General features: G+C 39.1%; 1 protein-coding gene across 4 annotated transcripts in view; it reads right to left on the bottom strand.

Annotated features, from left to right (window-relative positions):
• enox2 (ecto-NOX disulfide-thiol exchanger 2) overlaps nucleotides 1-15,774 on the bottom strand; it is a 230,979-nt gene that overhangs the window by 144,461 nt on the left and 70,744 nt on the right. For 2 of the 4 annotated variants that reach the window (XM_030145756.1, XM_030145755.1), the window contains exon 1: nucleotides 7,388-7,478. The exons of 1 other annotated variant lie outside the window; for it this stretch is intronic. Coding sequence is in view for 1 of the 3 variants with exons in the window: in XM_030145754.1 (XP_030001614.1) it covers nucleotides 7,693-7,714 (22 nt within the window). In the remaining 2 variants the exon portion in view is untranslated. Of the gene's footprint in view, nucleotides 1-7,387; nucleotides 7,479-7,692; nucleotides 7,959-15,774 lie in introns of those variants that run through there. One more of the 4 variants, XM_030145754.1, reaches the window with a different exon arrangement.

Here is a 15,774-nt window from a genome sequence, read left to right as displayed (position 1 = left end):
CAAGAAGCCAAAAACAAAAGTTTAGTTTGCTGGCACAATCATTTGGATAAAGGTCAAAGGGCATCTACTGTGCTCGTTAGCAGAGAGCGCTAAAAACAATGTAGAACAAAGATGGGGGCATAGGTTTCTAGTCAATGATCTGAGCCATATTTTGCAGCAGGATTACAACAGCAAACTCTTCCTACTATCTGCTAATTATGAAACGGTCAGGGTAAAACTGAAAATAACAGGCAAGCTTCAGGGCAGTTTTTCCTCTAGAGACTTTCAAAATGTTGCAAAACCCAAACTAACAAAGGGCTTGTGTAGAGAATGGAAAGGAACATTAAGAACTAACTCCACACACCTGGCCAACTGGAAGAAATGTAGTCAGTAAGTGACTTTATGGTTGTTTATATGAAAAAACCCACAAAAACTTGTAAGAGACCAACACTCAGCTGCCGGATAATCTGAAAAGCTCTTCCCTTAAAAATTTACAAGACCTGTAAATCTAATGTCAGTACAGAAAGCTACAACAACCATTCTCTGGTCTTTGATGTTACTCTAGGAACATATGCTTTTGATAAGAATGAGCTCAAGCAATAATTATGTAGTGGAAAGAAAATACAAATGCTAAAGTGTATCCATTTTTAAAAATGTACCACTCAATCCTGAAAAGCTACTGTATTTGGCTAAGACCAACAAAAACAACAGAACATATAACAACCAAAGATGTGAAAAAAAGCTCTGGGCCCGGTCTGGTCCACATCAGGACAGCCACAACAAAGCAGTACTTGTGCACAAACACCGCATTTGGTATTTAAAATGCACATCTTGGCCTTTTCCTCCACTTTTCCATTGTTTGGTCAAACACTTTTCATGGGAACTATGCTAACTGTGATTTAGCCAAACAGGTGCAGTGGCATTACACTCAGCTCAGCAAAAGTTTCCTCCATGTTTCCTCATACAGGCTGTTTCCCATTAACCCTAGAATTTTCAGTGACACTCACTTGAGGGCTGAGTGAGTAATTTGAGCATCAGCCGCAACTACCAGTGGTGCCTTCATAAATAAGCATTAATGAATGGCAAGAATGGTGTTGTGTTTTCACAGAAAACAAAACCAGTGGAAAACCTCTAATAATCACACTCAAGAATCCTTACAGAAAGTTTTTAATGAGACAAAAGCCTTTTCAAAAAGCAACAATCTGGAAATAGTCAATAATGGGCTGGCTGGCAATCTTGCGGGAAAAAATGCAAAACAGTTGAGCATTTAACAGACCATTAATTCTGAGAACAAACTATGTGTTAAAACAAAGTAAGAACTGTTGAACTGTAAGTGTTTGGTTGTGAACTTAAGTTGTCTGCGTGTCCTCACTTCAACCTGCCACAACCATGAAAATGGGAGAGCGCTAAAGTTGACCCGAAAGCTGACCTCAACTCACATTCCAATGGTCCAAAATAGACAGAGCTATAATTTAAAGAAGTCGACTGAAAACTACCCTGGTCAAAATGTTACACTGGCGTTGTATCATCCTACCTTAAATGCTGACCCCTCATTCCTCAGACAGAGGCTGGAAAAAGAGCTACTGAACTAACATTGGCCAGTAAGATGTGCTGAGCGCAGAAAAAGCCCTGCATTTATCCAGCAGCGGGGTCTGACTCGAGCCAGGCTCAGTCTGGTAAACATGCAAGTACAGGGCTTCCTTTAAGCTCAAACACCAAACCTTTCAGAGCAGCTCCAATGACATTTCAGATATAGTATGTGAAAGACTAAGCACAGTGGGGATCTGTACTTGTAGGTTTGTTGATGCAAAAAGTAAAGAAACCAAAGCCCAAATCAAAGTCACCACAAAAATGTGTCATGAAAATGGAAAAAATCCTGCTTTACAGCTTCCTGTTCACAATATTGAGACTTATCACGTAACCAGGGATCAGAAAATGATGCTGCAGTGGTATTCCAACCAACTAACTCATGAAAGCACTTCCTTTCATTCTTTCAGTCTTTCACTGAGTGCCAAAATGCCCCCAGAAGACAAACATACAGAGAACCTTTGCTACCTATTAATAATGCATTCTTGGTTACATTATGCCCATCCATTCTGGTACCATATTGTGTTCCTGCTTCTTTTTCTCCCCTTAAGCTATTCCTTCTTTCTAAAGTAAGGGCCATATAAATCTGGGCTCTCAGTCTCTATTACAGTAGAGTGATGGCTGCTTTCCAGACAACCAATCTCTGTGGACACCCCGTTCTCTGGTCCAAACCACTGAACCACAGTCTCAACTTTCTGCATTCTCTCAATGGGGGAAATGTTCTACATATCAGTGTTTGGGAGAGCACATTCTGTTCGAGCGGGTGGACTCCTGCAAGCCCATATTTTTACAGGACGACATCAAAACTGTAACAAACGTCATGGAGTTTCCAACAGTAAATTTTGTTTCCTCAATAATAACTTCCTCTTATATTCAAAAGCCAATCCTTATGATATCTGAAAAATACAACAACAAAAATGATACTCCTGTAAGTCCAACATAAGAGCTAGATTTAGTGGATCAATTTATCATCTTGTGCTAAGGCAGAAAATTTATTGTAATACAATCTCTGATGCAGCAGTGGACATAGGTAACTTCAGAGATGTACAGCAGTAGCGTCCTACATCCCCTCTGGTGATCCATCACGCCACGTGCTGCACAACTCTCATTTGCTTCTTTTGGCACTGCTGGTAAGGGGAAAAAATGCCACAGTAAAAACAAAAACTCAAGTCCATTTTGTCTCCAGGGAAAGACACACTGCCAGGTATGCGTTTCTATCCCTTAGTGCACTGAACCTAAGAAAATCCGCAAGATAAAGCCTCATCTCTGTGCATCGGAGTGACAGCTGTGTCTGTACTCTGCTTTAGAATCTTTCATTATTAAAACAGAAGCAGCAGCAGAAGTACGGACAGTCCCAAGTCATTTGGCCTCATTAACCCATAAAGATCCAATGCTACTTTTGTGTCAGATCCCAAATGATTTTTTTCTCTACATTTAACCTTTTCTTAAGTGATTTATCACCTTATTTTGGCATTTTTTTCAGTGTAAATCATGTATTTTCCTACATTTAATTCACTGATCATGTAGATGTTCATTAAAGCTCAGATTAAAATTGAGGGTTATTATATCAGAAACTGAGAAAACTGAAGAAAAAGTAACTTTTTCAGCAAAAAATATCAATAACTGAACATAAAAACAGGTGTGTCCATCCACTGTTGTTGATCCAACTCCATGGGTTTTACTGGTGAATCAATGCTGTAGAAGATGACAGTGTTTCACGTTCACAACAGAGCCTCTAAACACCCAAATGGGTCATATCTGATGACCATGAAAAGATGACAAACTGTATTTTACAACAATTGTTTACATGGATTGATAGGATTAATGGATCAGAACTTACTTAACAGTTTACATTAGTAGATGGTTTTGGTCGCCGGTGGAGGTTTGGGTCTTTATGGGTTAACCCAAGACAATCTATTTAACAACAACAACAACAACAATTATCTAACATTTTAATACAAGTCCATCTGAAACCAAATCTATTGATAAAAAAGGCAGTTCTGTTCCCACAAGTCAATTTAGCTAGGTGCAGAAGACTCACTACAGAAAAATAATTTAGCTCAGATAGATCCCGAATGAGAAAAAAAAAAGAGAGAGAGAAAGAAAGACGAGGGGGAAAAAAAACACATCAAATCCCATCTGGGAGTTCATTACAAAGGATCCAAATTTACCAGGAGAATAGCCAAGAACCGAAAGTTCAGAATACTCCAAAATCAAGTCAGAGGTGTTTTTTTTTTTTTTTTTATCCCAAACTACTTTATAATGGCTTATTATTCCAAAGTTCCAAAGCTTTAAAGCAAGTAAACTCTGACTGGCACAGTGCCTTTACCTCTAGTGAGACAGCTGTGAGGTTCAGTAAGATAACAGCTATAAAAACATATGAACTCACTCTGAACAGGTGAACTAATACATTCTGAAAAGTTCAAGTTTGGGATTACTCACTTGATGAAAATATAGCAACTGCCCAAATTATTAACAGTGTCAAATGTAAAAATATACACTTCCCATATTTAATTTAGGCTACCACACATGCGATTGCTCATGACAGAGGTCTTCATTATAGGTTTTTGAGAGTATGTATGAAAAAAGTTCAAACTTGCTACAACTCCTCTTTGGAGAACAGCATAATCCAGCTTCTTCAAACTGCTTCTCTATTCTGCCCTACTCAAAGGGACTGTCGACAGGGTTTAACGTAGCACTACTGGATCCACAATCTCGTCTCACACAGCGCTCATATATAGTACAGCGAACGCAGAATAAGGCTGATGGCTCACTTCATCTTTCATGTAGCTCCTGAACTGGTTGTTGCAGAGTCCTTAACTCCAATTTCAAGGTTCCCCACGTTGTTGCTCATCATGAAAGTGATTAGAAATGAAGAGCTCTGTCAGTTATGTGGTTGGAGCTTCTGAGTTGGTTGCCTCCAGCCTGCCAAGCTCTCTTAGCAACTCAATACCATATGGCAGGTTGAACTGCAGCCTCTGCCAACACTGTTGATCCTCTGAGGGATATTCCACATAAACTAATATACTTTTCTAAAACATAAACTTAATTTGATTTTTGCTTTAACGCTGCTGTTGTTCAGTCACATGTTGAACAACTAGACCAAGGCAAAAAAGGTTTCTGAAGGGCACACACAAGTGAGTATTAAGACACAGGGATAAATAAGCCATTATCCTACATTAGCCTACTGGAAAAGATTTATTGTGAGTGGTGAAGCAATGAAACAATCAAGTTATTACACCAAAAGTCTTGAACATCAGCCTAACAGATGGTGCGCTGAAGCGATAGCACTGCATGAAGGAAAATGACTTGACAAAAGCTGCCAAGCATCTTGTAAAAAGTAATGTGCAGAAGCATCTACACGTTTTCCCAATGGGCTTTGGCAAAGCCTTGGTAATGAACGGCTGTTTTGTGATTAAGAGTAGAGATTAAAAAGATCGTTTTCCATGGTTCTGTCCATAAATAGGGATTAGACCTTGACTACATGGACTGCAGAGTACTACACCGAGTTGACCTGCTACTGGTTTTCTGTGCCTCGAGGGCAACATGATGTGGAGAGAAAAAACTGAAATATTCTGTTTTAGTTTTGAACGGGAGCATGCCATAATTTGACTCATTATAAAAGAGGAGTTACAGGAGTACCAGTTAAGAGCACTCCATAGTAAGCTATTCTTTATACCACTAGAGGACATAAGAAGGCAGCGCAAAAGACAAACACATTGCTGGACTCTAACTCAATAATTCTTTTGATTTGATACAGTTATGTACACTGAAAAATGTCATTTAATGAAAACATATGCGCGACACTAACATCTTTGAAATATTTTTAGTCGAACATTATAGGATTTATTATAAATATACACACTAAACAATATACCTGCACTGAGAAAGGAGGATGGTTTAAAATATTCAGAGCTCGGTGGAAGGACTGCTCTACAAGTCAGGGTGTCTGAGGACATACAGTTGTGGGAAAGCTCTGACATTTCAGCACTTTCATCCATTCAGTGCACTTTGACATCAGCACACAAAAGGTCTAAATGTGGCAAACTGGTGACAGGTTAAGTGAACTGTGATAGAGTTATACTTCAGTATTACAGAGGCAAAGTCATGATGAGGTTCAAAAATCCACTAATTTTAACTAAAAACTACACAGGAAGAATTGTGTAGCGTTAAAATAACTGACTGACTAGAATAAATGAATATAGAAGTACACATTGGTTAAGTTTCCTTTTTGGTGTTTTTTTTTAAATAGTCTGACTGCTATTTGTAGCTCAAGCACTACCCTGTAATTTGCATTACCAACTATGGAAAAAAGTTCAGTTTCATCAGATTGGCCAGGGTTTCACAAAACCACAGTTCCCCATGAGTCATATCTTTTACTACCCTCTAATTTTCTTTTGTCCTTTGTCATTTTTGTTTGTTTGCATCCTTAACTGAGCTGATATTGAACCCCTATTTATCGCAACCACAAACTGTCGCGTGCAGACTAATTAAAATTTGGGTTTCCAAAGCTGCCAAATCTCCCGGTGCCGTACAGTAGTCCACTCTGTCCTAATTTGTTCTGCGGCGCTATCATCCAATGCCAAAGAGAGCTGAAATATTTAAGCTGCTTCTCAAGCACTCTATGTACAACCTTTAAATCTCTCCTCTCTGACGGATCTAAGCAAAGTGCCCCCCCTCCCCTGCACCATTAAAGGCAATCTAAAGATGCTCTGCCAATTGATCAGAGGGGACTAGTGCAGTGTGGAGGTAAATGGCTGTCACAGGGTCTGATGGACCTTTTCTTTCCCAGTGGTCATGGGGAAGTACTCAAACCCCATTCAGTCGATGTGGTTCAAAGCATGTTTGTGCCTCTGGAAAAAAAGGAAACAGAGAACTGATCTTTTGTCTGCGACAGACAAATGACAGGGAACGGAATGGCAAACCTTCCGATCAAAGTAGGGAAAGAAACACGCCGACATCCACTGAACAAATACAGTGTTTCTCCTTTTTTTCCCCCCAAATTATAAGCATATTTTTCGACTAAAAATCAATCTATACAACATTTAAAGTGCATATAAACAAAGCCCACTAGGGTATATTATACAGTGAAGGTTGGAAATTGATAGTTAAGCTGCATGGATTCATTTGTGTTGAGTATAAGTGGACAAACACAGTTTTCCACGAGACTAGATTAACAAGTCTGAGAAGAATTAGAGCCAGTATCCACCATGCGACATCTGATCTAAATTCCCTATTAGTATACCCTACATGAGGTTGAAAACAGGTGAACGGAGAGCCTGATTAAAAGAGGATATAAGCAGGTTAATGTGAGAGTTCAATCCACATCCTTGCTTAATTAGAGCCTGTAAGCCCGGAGAAAATGTCCCATTTACAATCCAGCTATTTATGCATGGTGGCGATCCGGGAATAAATGACACGGAAATCTTCAGTGAGACGTCGCAGCAAAGAAACCAAATAACTTATAGAGCCAACAACTCACAATCTACATGCCTGATAGGCCTGTCGAATACAATGTGACTCAAATATGGGCTTAAATATGCTGCCAAAAACATAATAGAAACGGGTCTGAATAGGGTTGGGGGGGGGGCAGAAAATGTGCATTTCAACAGCGGTGGATGAAATCTATTCTACAAACTTCATCCATAAACAGCTGCAGTAGGCGTGTGTCAGCCCTGATAATAGCCGCCGCTGGTCTACTGCACTGATAAGAAAGAGTCAAATGTGTACGGATGATGGTTGTTGGTCATTTATCATCATAAAGCACACCATTACGCATCAAATGCTGAGACACTGGGTTAAAAAAAAAAAAAAAGCCTACCTCACAGGAGAGAGGCTGAATCTGCGGTCTCAACAGCCGGTAGCCTCTACGCATGAGAATAACGGACTAAACTGAGCAAAAAAACGGATTAGGTTTCCGTTGGAACTTGCCGTAGATGTGCGGGGAAATGTGGCCAAACGCCGCAGAACTCGTGCGCTTTGCAGTCAGAGGTTTGCACCAGCACAAGTATACAGAGTCCGTCTGTGTGTGTATGTGTGTGTGTGTGGATAAAAATATCTGCTATCAACATAACGGTTGCGAAGACACAGTGTGAATAAACGGCGATAAAAACTTGGAAAATGTACCTGTGTACTGCAAGAGAAACATTGTCCACAAAGGGCGAGGTGCGATTCCAGCTGCTCCTTCCGCTGCGAAGTGGACGAAGTGCGAAAGAAAAATCCTTGAATGGACGCGCAGTGTTGTTTTTTTTTTTTTTTTTTTTCCCTCAGTCAGTCCGCTCCGATCGGCAGACTGGACTGCAATGAGAGCAGCCAGTCCAAGCGGGACCTTTTAGCTACGGCAGGCGAGCCCACCCTCACCACGACGTGCCCTGTTCGCGACTGAGCCACGATACCAGTTCGCTCCACAGACATGCGTCCGTGCGTGCGTGCGTCCGTGCGCCCGTCGGTGCGTCCCCCTGCGCGCAATCGAAGTGACTCCGCTTCGGCTTTGTGAGGGTGTCCGTGGGGTTCTGCTGTCACTGACTAAACTCCTGCTGCTGTTGTTGAACTGTCAAGAGAGGGTGTCGTTTTCATGGAGAGGTACCACATACAGCTGAGAAGACACCCCTACAGAAGGATCAGTCAGCGCTACATGAGAGAAAAAAAACAACAAAATCCTTCCACAGCAGCCCCACAGATGAACACCAAATTAAAAAATTAAAACACAGAATCCCCCCTTGCTTTCATAAAAAAAAAAACCGCGATATTTTCTTAGTCGCAGCCAAGTGATCACTGCAGAAAAACAAAAAAACAAAAACAAGGAATCACTCCAAACTTCTGACAGCTGCGCTTTTAAGAAGGTGTCATTCTGTGGTTTGCCAGTTGGAGGAGGAGAAGCATAAAGATTATCAGTTCAATACCAATGCTTAACATGCAGACTGTGATGAGAGGCATTCCTGTCAGCCCCAAAGGCTTAACATACACTCAGTGTTTTAAAATATATTCAATAGGAGAGCTCTTGCCTAAGTTCTTATAGGTGATTAAGGCATTTATTAAAATGTCTGGGATTCCTCTTGGAGCTCTAGTCTCTTTATGAGTTACTCCAGCTCCAATGAATCAGTACAGTAAGATACTAGTATTTGTTTATCCACTTATAAATAAAGCACTCCCTAAACCACAAATCTCTATTGGCTCGTTTTGTTTCCTCTCTAACGATAGATGTTTCCAATACGAAATAGAATAAAGAAACATTCCCAACAAATATTTGTGTAGTTATAAGCTTACCACTGTCAACAATAAATCTGGTAAAAAAAAATAAAAAATGACGGCGCCTTCTGAGAGTGTGAACACTGTCTTCGTTAGATCAACACACCGCCAAAAGATTAATTACACAAGGAAAACAGCAGAGTAAACACTATTATGCTTCCATAATTAGACACAAGCTGTGTACAGAGACATCGACGAATGCGTGTGATGGATATGAAATGTATCGCTGCATTGGTCAGCTGAGACATGTAGCCCTCATTTTATCAAATCCCATCAGTGCAGATCAGTAGAGGATGGGCGGCACACGACATACATCACCTGTTCAATGTTAACACTTCACTGAACTTAATGATAACCTGTCAAAGATGTTGAAGATTAAGTTAAGTTAATATAATGGGACTATTGAAAATGAAAACATTTCCAGTCTTTATCCTGTGTATTCACAATGGAAAGAGGTCAGCACACAAATACTACAAACCAACTAACTACAGGGTTACACAGCAGCACTAAACTCTACCTTCATCAAGCTTGTAGTGATTATAGGGATTATGGTGGATCAGTTTTGTTGAAACCACCCTGGTAGTGTAGTGTGTGTACATTGGACAAGGCTGAACCCTGACCACAATGGGCGGGGTTCAAGTTCAGCCCGATTCTCTCAATAGTTCCACATTAAAAAAATTTTAATTAAAAAAAAAATTTGAGTAAAGCAGTTTTAGAATCGTGATGATTCAAGTGCCAAGTGATGCTGAAAATGCCTTTTATTTTTGGTAGAATTATGTCTAGCCTTGCAGTTGACTGGATTTTCAAAGGCTGATTTAACAACAATACTTTGGGCAGAAAAAGTTGATAGACAGTCTACCAATATCGCCTCACCTCTCTGTCATAAAATATTCAGCAATGAGAGAAGTTAACTACCACTGACTGTATTAGAAACTGGGTAAGTATTGAAATAAACCTCTAGGTAGGTAGGTAGGTAGGTAGGTAGGTAGGTAGGTAGGTAGGTAGGTAGGTAGGTAGGTAGGTAGGTAGGTAGGTAGATAGATAGATAGATAGATAGATAGATAGATAGATAGATAGATAGATAGATAGATAGATAGATAGATAGATAGATAGATAGATAGATAGATAGATAGATAGATACTTTATTGATCCCTGGGGGGAAATTCAAGTATTCAGCAGCTTACATACAACACACAACACAAAAGTGGGTTAGTACCTGGTTGACCAAAAGGTTAGTATATACACTCTAAGAGACAATTGCTAAAGAAATTACTCTAAAAGTGCTTCCTGTACAGTACTGTACATAAAGACTTCTGATTGTATTCACATTTCAGGGCATTGATAAAAAAAAAAATAAAAAAAAAAGTGAAAGTGATATAAAGTGTAGCAGTGATATAAAGTGACACAGTGATTTAAGTGTTCTACGGTGGTTTGGAAAACATTAAGTAAGTAGGGATGATCTAAGTAGGGATGGGCGATAAAACACTAACGATATATATTGCAAAATAACTTTTCCTCGATAGAAATATGAGACATGCTCGATACAATTTTGACAGAATTCATTCGTCCATGTTTTGACAGACATAAGAACAGCCAGTCATAATTAAGTAGCGCCGCACCGAACCAATTACGCTAGGCTGACGCATACAGCACAGGCGTAACAGCAGGCGCAGCACACGCTAATGTTTGGGCTGCAGCGGGAGGAAATGACTGTTCCCTTGGGAGAAAATTTGACCGAGAACTCAAGCGACCAGGTTACTGAAAAGTAGGGTGCAGCATAGAAGCCGGAAGTCAGACGTTCAAAGAGTATTAAGTTTCATTTTCGGTTTCACGCCAGTTACGGTAGTTATGGAACGCACCTCCACGTATAGAACCCCAGGTACTGTTAAGTGAAGGTGGTCTGTTTTGTTTGTGTTCTCTTTGAAAACTTGAAAGCTTTTACCTGCTGGTCAGACTTTTGGTTTAGTTTAAAATATATGTGCCTGTTTTATTTATCTGAAACAGTTGTATAATGTTCGTCAGTGCATCTGTCATGTTCAACCTCTGACAGAAAATAGATACTTAAATCAGAAATAACCTTCTGATGTCTTCACAACTAAGCGATGACTAATGGAAAATGTAAACTTGACAAAAATTGTGATTTGATTTATATCATGATACATATCGATATTGTCTGATATGAAAAAAATTATCGTGATACAATTTTTTTTCTGTATCGCCCAGCCCTGCCCAGCAATACAGTTAATCAATAACAATGAAAACACATGTCAGACAAGCTGTAAAATCTCTTGGATTGGGCTTTTTTACCTACTGATTTTCACCAAGTCAAGAATTCTGGTGGAGAATCCTAATAATACTCATCAGCCGTTATCTAAATCAAGTCCTATCCAATACCAGTAGCTTGCAAAAAATCCTCTCAGCACTTAGTTTTTGTCTTCCCTTTCATTCAAGGTAAGTAGGAGAGTTGTAGCTCACGTCACCATGTTATGTACATGCATTTTCTCATTGCCCACATGACCTGGAATACTGGGGTTTATCATAAATGTAGTGGTTTATTTAGGTTGGATGGTCTGCTTTCACACTGTATTGATTGAAAATACTTCTATCAAGAAATGAGAGCTGCTTAACTGTCTTTCTTCTCATGATTTCTTTATATGAGCTGCCCTCAAAGCCTTGGACTGAGATGGATAAATGGCCGTTTAAGCATGCCGCTGCCTTCACTTGGAATCAGTTATAAAATTACCCTTAACTTTGGGATGTGGTCCCATTGGATGCATTCAAAGTAATGTTAAAAGACCCAGAGGCAGGTACATCTGGCACTGGATGTTTCTCTTCATTTATATTCACACTGATTATGTGATATTAATGATTTGTAAGGAATACGTGTTAAATTGCTTTTGGTATTTTATGCTCCTGTAGTTCTATTATCTTCATGCAAATTTTCATGTGTGCATGTCAACAATCATGTCTGAAACCTTGTTAACTGTACTTGGCCAGGATGCTCTTGGGCTCAGTCTTTATATTCTGGGTTAAATAAAGGTTAAATACCTCTGATACTTAGTCTACCCACATTAATATAAAGAGCGCAGATGAAAATAATTAAATAGTGTTTAGTTATTGGCAGAAGAATCATACAACCCTGGATCACTTTTTAGATTCTCATACACTGAGTAAAGTCTGAAAAAGACCATATGATACTGAACAGCACCCTATACTTACAAATAAATTGACCTGGAAGTGGCATTTTAATCACCTGTTTTCAACATTAAGAAAAACCACCGCAATGATGAGCAAAATGTGAATAGAATAATTGCGGAGGTACGATTTAGTGTGTGTGGGGGGTGTTGTGTTTGTTTAAGCAAAGGGCAAAAAAGTAGTAGTAGTAGCTGCCAATACACATACAACCCAAAAAAAGACAAACATGAGTTTTCTGGTCAAAAGTCAAAAGTCTGGTCAGCCAAATTACATTCTTTTGAATCGTCAATATGTCTGTTTTTAGCGCAATCACAAAATCATCTCACAGGTAAATAGGTTTTCCCTTCTCTAAAACTCACAACTGCTCAGTTTTCAGTCCAAGGTCATGTCAAAAAATACTAATACTCTATAAACAAGGTGCTGTGCTGATGCTATAACAGAAACTTTAATTCACTGTCAACAAATCTTGTCTTTATCTCTATCTGTCAGTAAGAGTCCAGGTGAGATGATATTGATTATGGTGGAAACAACATAACATATGTACTATAAAATTCACACTCAAATATGCATGTATGTAAATAAAAAGATCAGCTATGCATACTTTAACAAGGTTTTTAACTGCCAGAAAAGACAAAAAAAAAAAGGAAATATTGTCCAAATGGAGCAGCTTTTAGATGAATAATTCACAAGCCCAAAATGTACTATTCAAACCTTGTTGAGGATCCTTGGAAGGACTTCAGAAGCCTGACACAATACGAGGTCTGTCTTCCTCTAACATTGGGAGAGCAGCCCAGCTTCTGAGAAATATTGGATGGACAAGCCGAATTCACTGCTTCACATGTTCTGTGAAGTGCATTAATGGAGGAAAAACACACATATTAACAAATACAAGTCCTGGTCAAATTTTCGCATCTATTCTGACCATCAGCAGACACAAACACATCAGCTGGAAGACAGTTATTTATCATCTGTATTTTGAAATATAAATAAAACACATGGCTTTTTCACTGTCCACATTTTCACCAGAAAAGACTTGTCATAAATAAACTGAATGTTTTCCAGGCAGAATTCAATTACCTCTGTCAGCCAGTAGTAATGAGTAACAGCCAGTGCATGCTCTCGTTCAATTTCAGTGTCCCTAGGGAATGATGTTTGTCAAATGTCTGGATTTTTTTCTTTTTTTTTTTTTTTTTTTTAAACAATGATGTTCTTTCTGCGGCCTGCTTAGTGTAGCAAAACATTCAAATCAAACACTAATTTGACTCTGAGCCTCGGTAGATGAAAGCAGCCTTGGTTTGCTTTTATGGTTCGTGGAAGTGTGTGTGTATTGGTGACTCTAGAGCCCTCTTTAGTCAAATCTGCCTGACTTGAAAGCGAGGTGAAATAAGTAACTCTACCTGAAACGACTGTCTTGTTTTATTTCTTAAAAAGCATGAAAAATAGCTATAATGTGAAGATAAATACTCGGGCTGCATGTTACATGAATCAGTCCACATCGTTAGGCCGCTGATGTCAGTGCCGCACGATAAAGCCGAAATGTGAAAGACTGGTTGAATCTCATGCTTAATTCATTGTTTAGTTAACAGGAAAACCTCCCTTACTATAAATTATTCAATTTCAATTACAGCGAATTAAATGGCAGCTGGCCTTTGTGGACCACCATCACGGAAAAAACTTAACAAAGGCTGCGAGAACCTTTTCTAGAGGTGTAATTTGTTCAATACTCATTTTAGGATTATTTCTCTGGGGAGATTTTGACAACATTTTTTCAGGTTTTGTCACCACACATGTAACGATATTATTTAATAGATTTTTGATACTGAGCACACACACTAGTAAAATGCAAGACCACACAATTGATGTTTATTCAATGCAATTTCAGACTGGTGTTAACTGTCAGAGAAAACGAAACAGTGCTGAAATTTACCTTATGTATTTCTCGTAACTCATTCTTTGGGTTTAAATAGTCCCTTGAAAATGAAACAAATGTAAAAAATAGGACCAATGGCCCTGCAGCTTACCAGCCAAATTAAAAGCTTTGGGAAATGTATCCAGATGCCATTTATTATCACCCAGTTATGTGTATTTATTATATTACAGAAATAGCCCATGTTTTGGTCATATTCCAATCAGATCTATAAAAAATTCAAATTCCAACTTGATATCATTGATACTTGCTGATTTATTGGATCAATCCACTTCCTATCTCTTATAATGGGGAAATTTTTCAAAGTGGCACCAAATCCAGAATCAGACCCAGATCAAAATAATTTCAATACCTTGTGTTGACATCATCATAAAGAAGCTGTATACCAAGTTTGAAGTCAATCAGAACTGTAGTTTTGGAGAAAAAGACGATCGAAATGTTTTCCCCATAAGAGCCCATGTTAAATTTTCTGTAAGTTCCTGGATCCAGAAGGAGATCCTGATCAGCATGTGGCCATTCTGTTTTGGTCATCTCCCCATCAGGGCTGTACTGTAGAAATTTCTTTTTTTTTTTTTTAATTTATCTTTTTATGAGCAAGGTAACAGAACATACAAAGGAGCAGAATTACAATGCATTCATTATACATTGCCTTTTTATATCTAAATTTCAACTTAATAATATTTATATTTACTGAGTTATTGCATCAATCCACTTCCTAGCTCTTATAATGGTGAAATTTTTCAAACTCGCATCAAATCCAGAATCAGATCCGGATCCAAATAATTTCACTAACTTTTGTTGACATCATCATAAAGAAGCTGTATACCAAGTTTGAAGTCAATCGGAATTGTAGTTTTGGAGACGAAGACGATTGAAAGTTTTGCAACGGAGCACAGATGACGACAGATGACGACGACGGACACCGCATGACGACAATAGCTTGCGGCCTACTGGCCAGTAAGCTAAAAATAGTAGTAAAATTGGTAAAAATCTAAAACATATCTATGCCAATGTTGGGTTTTAAATGACTGCTTTGTGTATAATGTTTATTGTATGTGTGGATCTCATGACCAGAGCAGAAATGGGCTCTACTGTGGCATTATGGGTTAGTCAAAATGTATACATCAAATACAACAACCCCAAGATGATGCTAATTCTGCACATGGTTCAGGAGTTGTTTATTGTTTGTGGTGTATTTAACATTTCTTTATGTTCCTACTTGGACACTGTGATGCAGTTCAGACACTTTATCAAACATTTTTTGAATGAATCTGCTGCTATGCCAGTATGTTGGAATCTGTCTATTTCCTTGTGGTAGCTTAAGGCTGAAGACACTGATTCGATTTTCGGCAGTCAGACGTCATTGGGCAGTCTGGCGAGGTCGGGAACATGAGTCTGTTTGGTGTGTTACATGCGATCGGGCCGTCGTTAACGCCGTCGCCATTCTTTTCAGCCGATTCAACATGTGTAATCGGCCATTATCCAGTCGATCAGTCTGACCAATCTGATTGGTAGAGGGATAACCTTTGACTACCTAATCAGTGAACGAGAAGACCGGAATCTTTCAGAGGCCTGAGAGCTGACAATGCCAGTATCTTCTTATTACTAACCATCCGTTCAATGAGTTCAACAATCCTTCCTGACTACTTAACACTCTCTGCTGACAACAATGACTGACAATAGTGAGCTCTGTGTTTTGGTCTGGAGAGATGTTCCGTTATTTCCGGTTTTTCGGGGGCTTTTTTGGGCCACAATACAGATTGACACCGCCTGCTGTTTACGTCTCACGCAGGTGCAGAATGTACACTCAAGTCAGTAGTCAATTAGGTGTGTTTTTC

The sequence above is a fragment of the Sphaeramia orbicularis genome, chromosome 10 (assembly GCF_902148855.1).
Source record: "Sphaeramia orbicularis chromosome 10, fSphaOr1.1, whole genome shotgun sequence".
NCBI classification, from domain to species: domain Eukaryota; kingdom Metazoa; phylum Chordata; class Actinopteri; order Kurtiformes; family Apogonidae; genus Sphaeramia; species Sphaeramia orbicularis.
The sequence above is the reverse complement of the archived record's forward strand: the minus strand, read 5'-3'. Positions and strand labels throughout refer to the sequence as shown.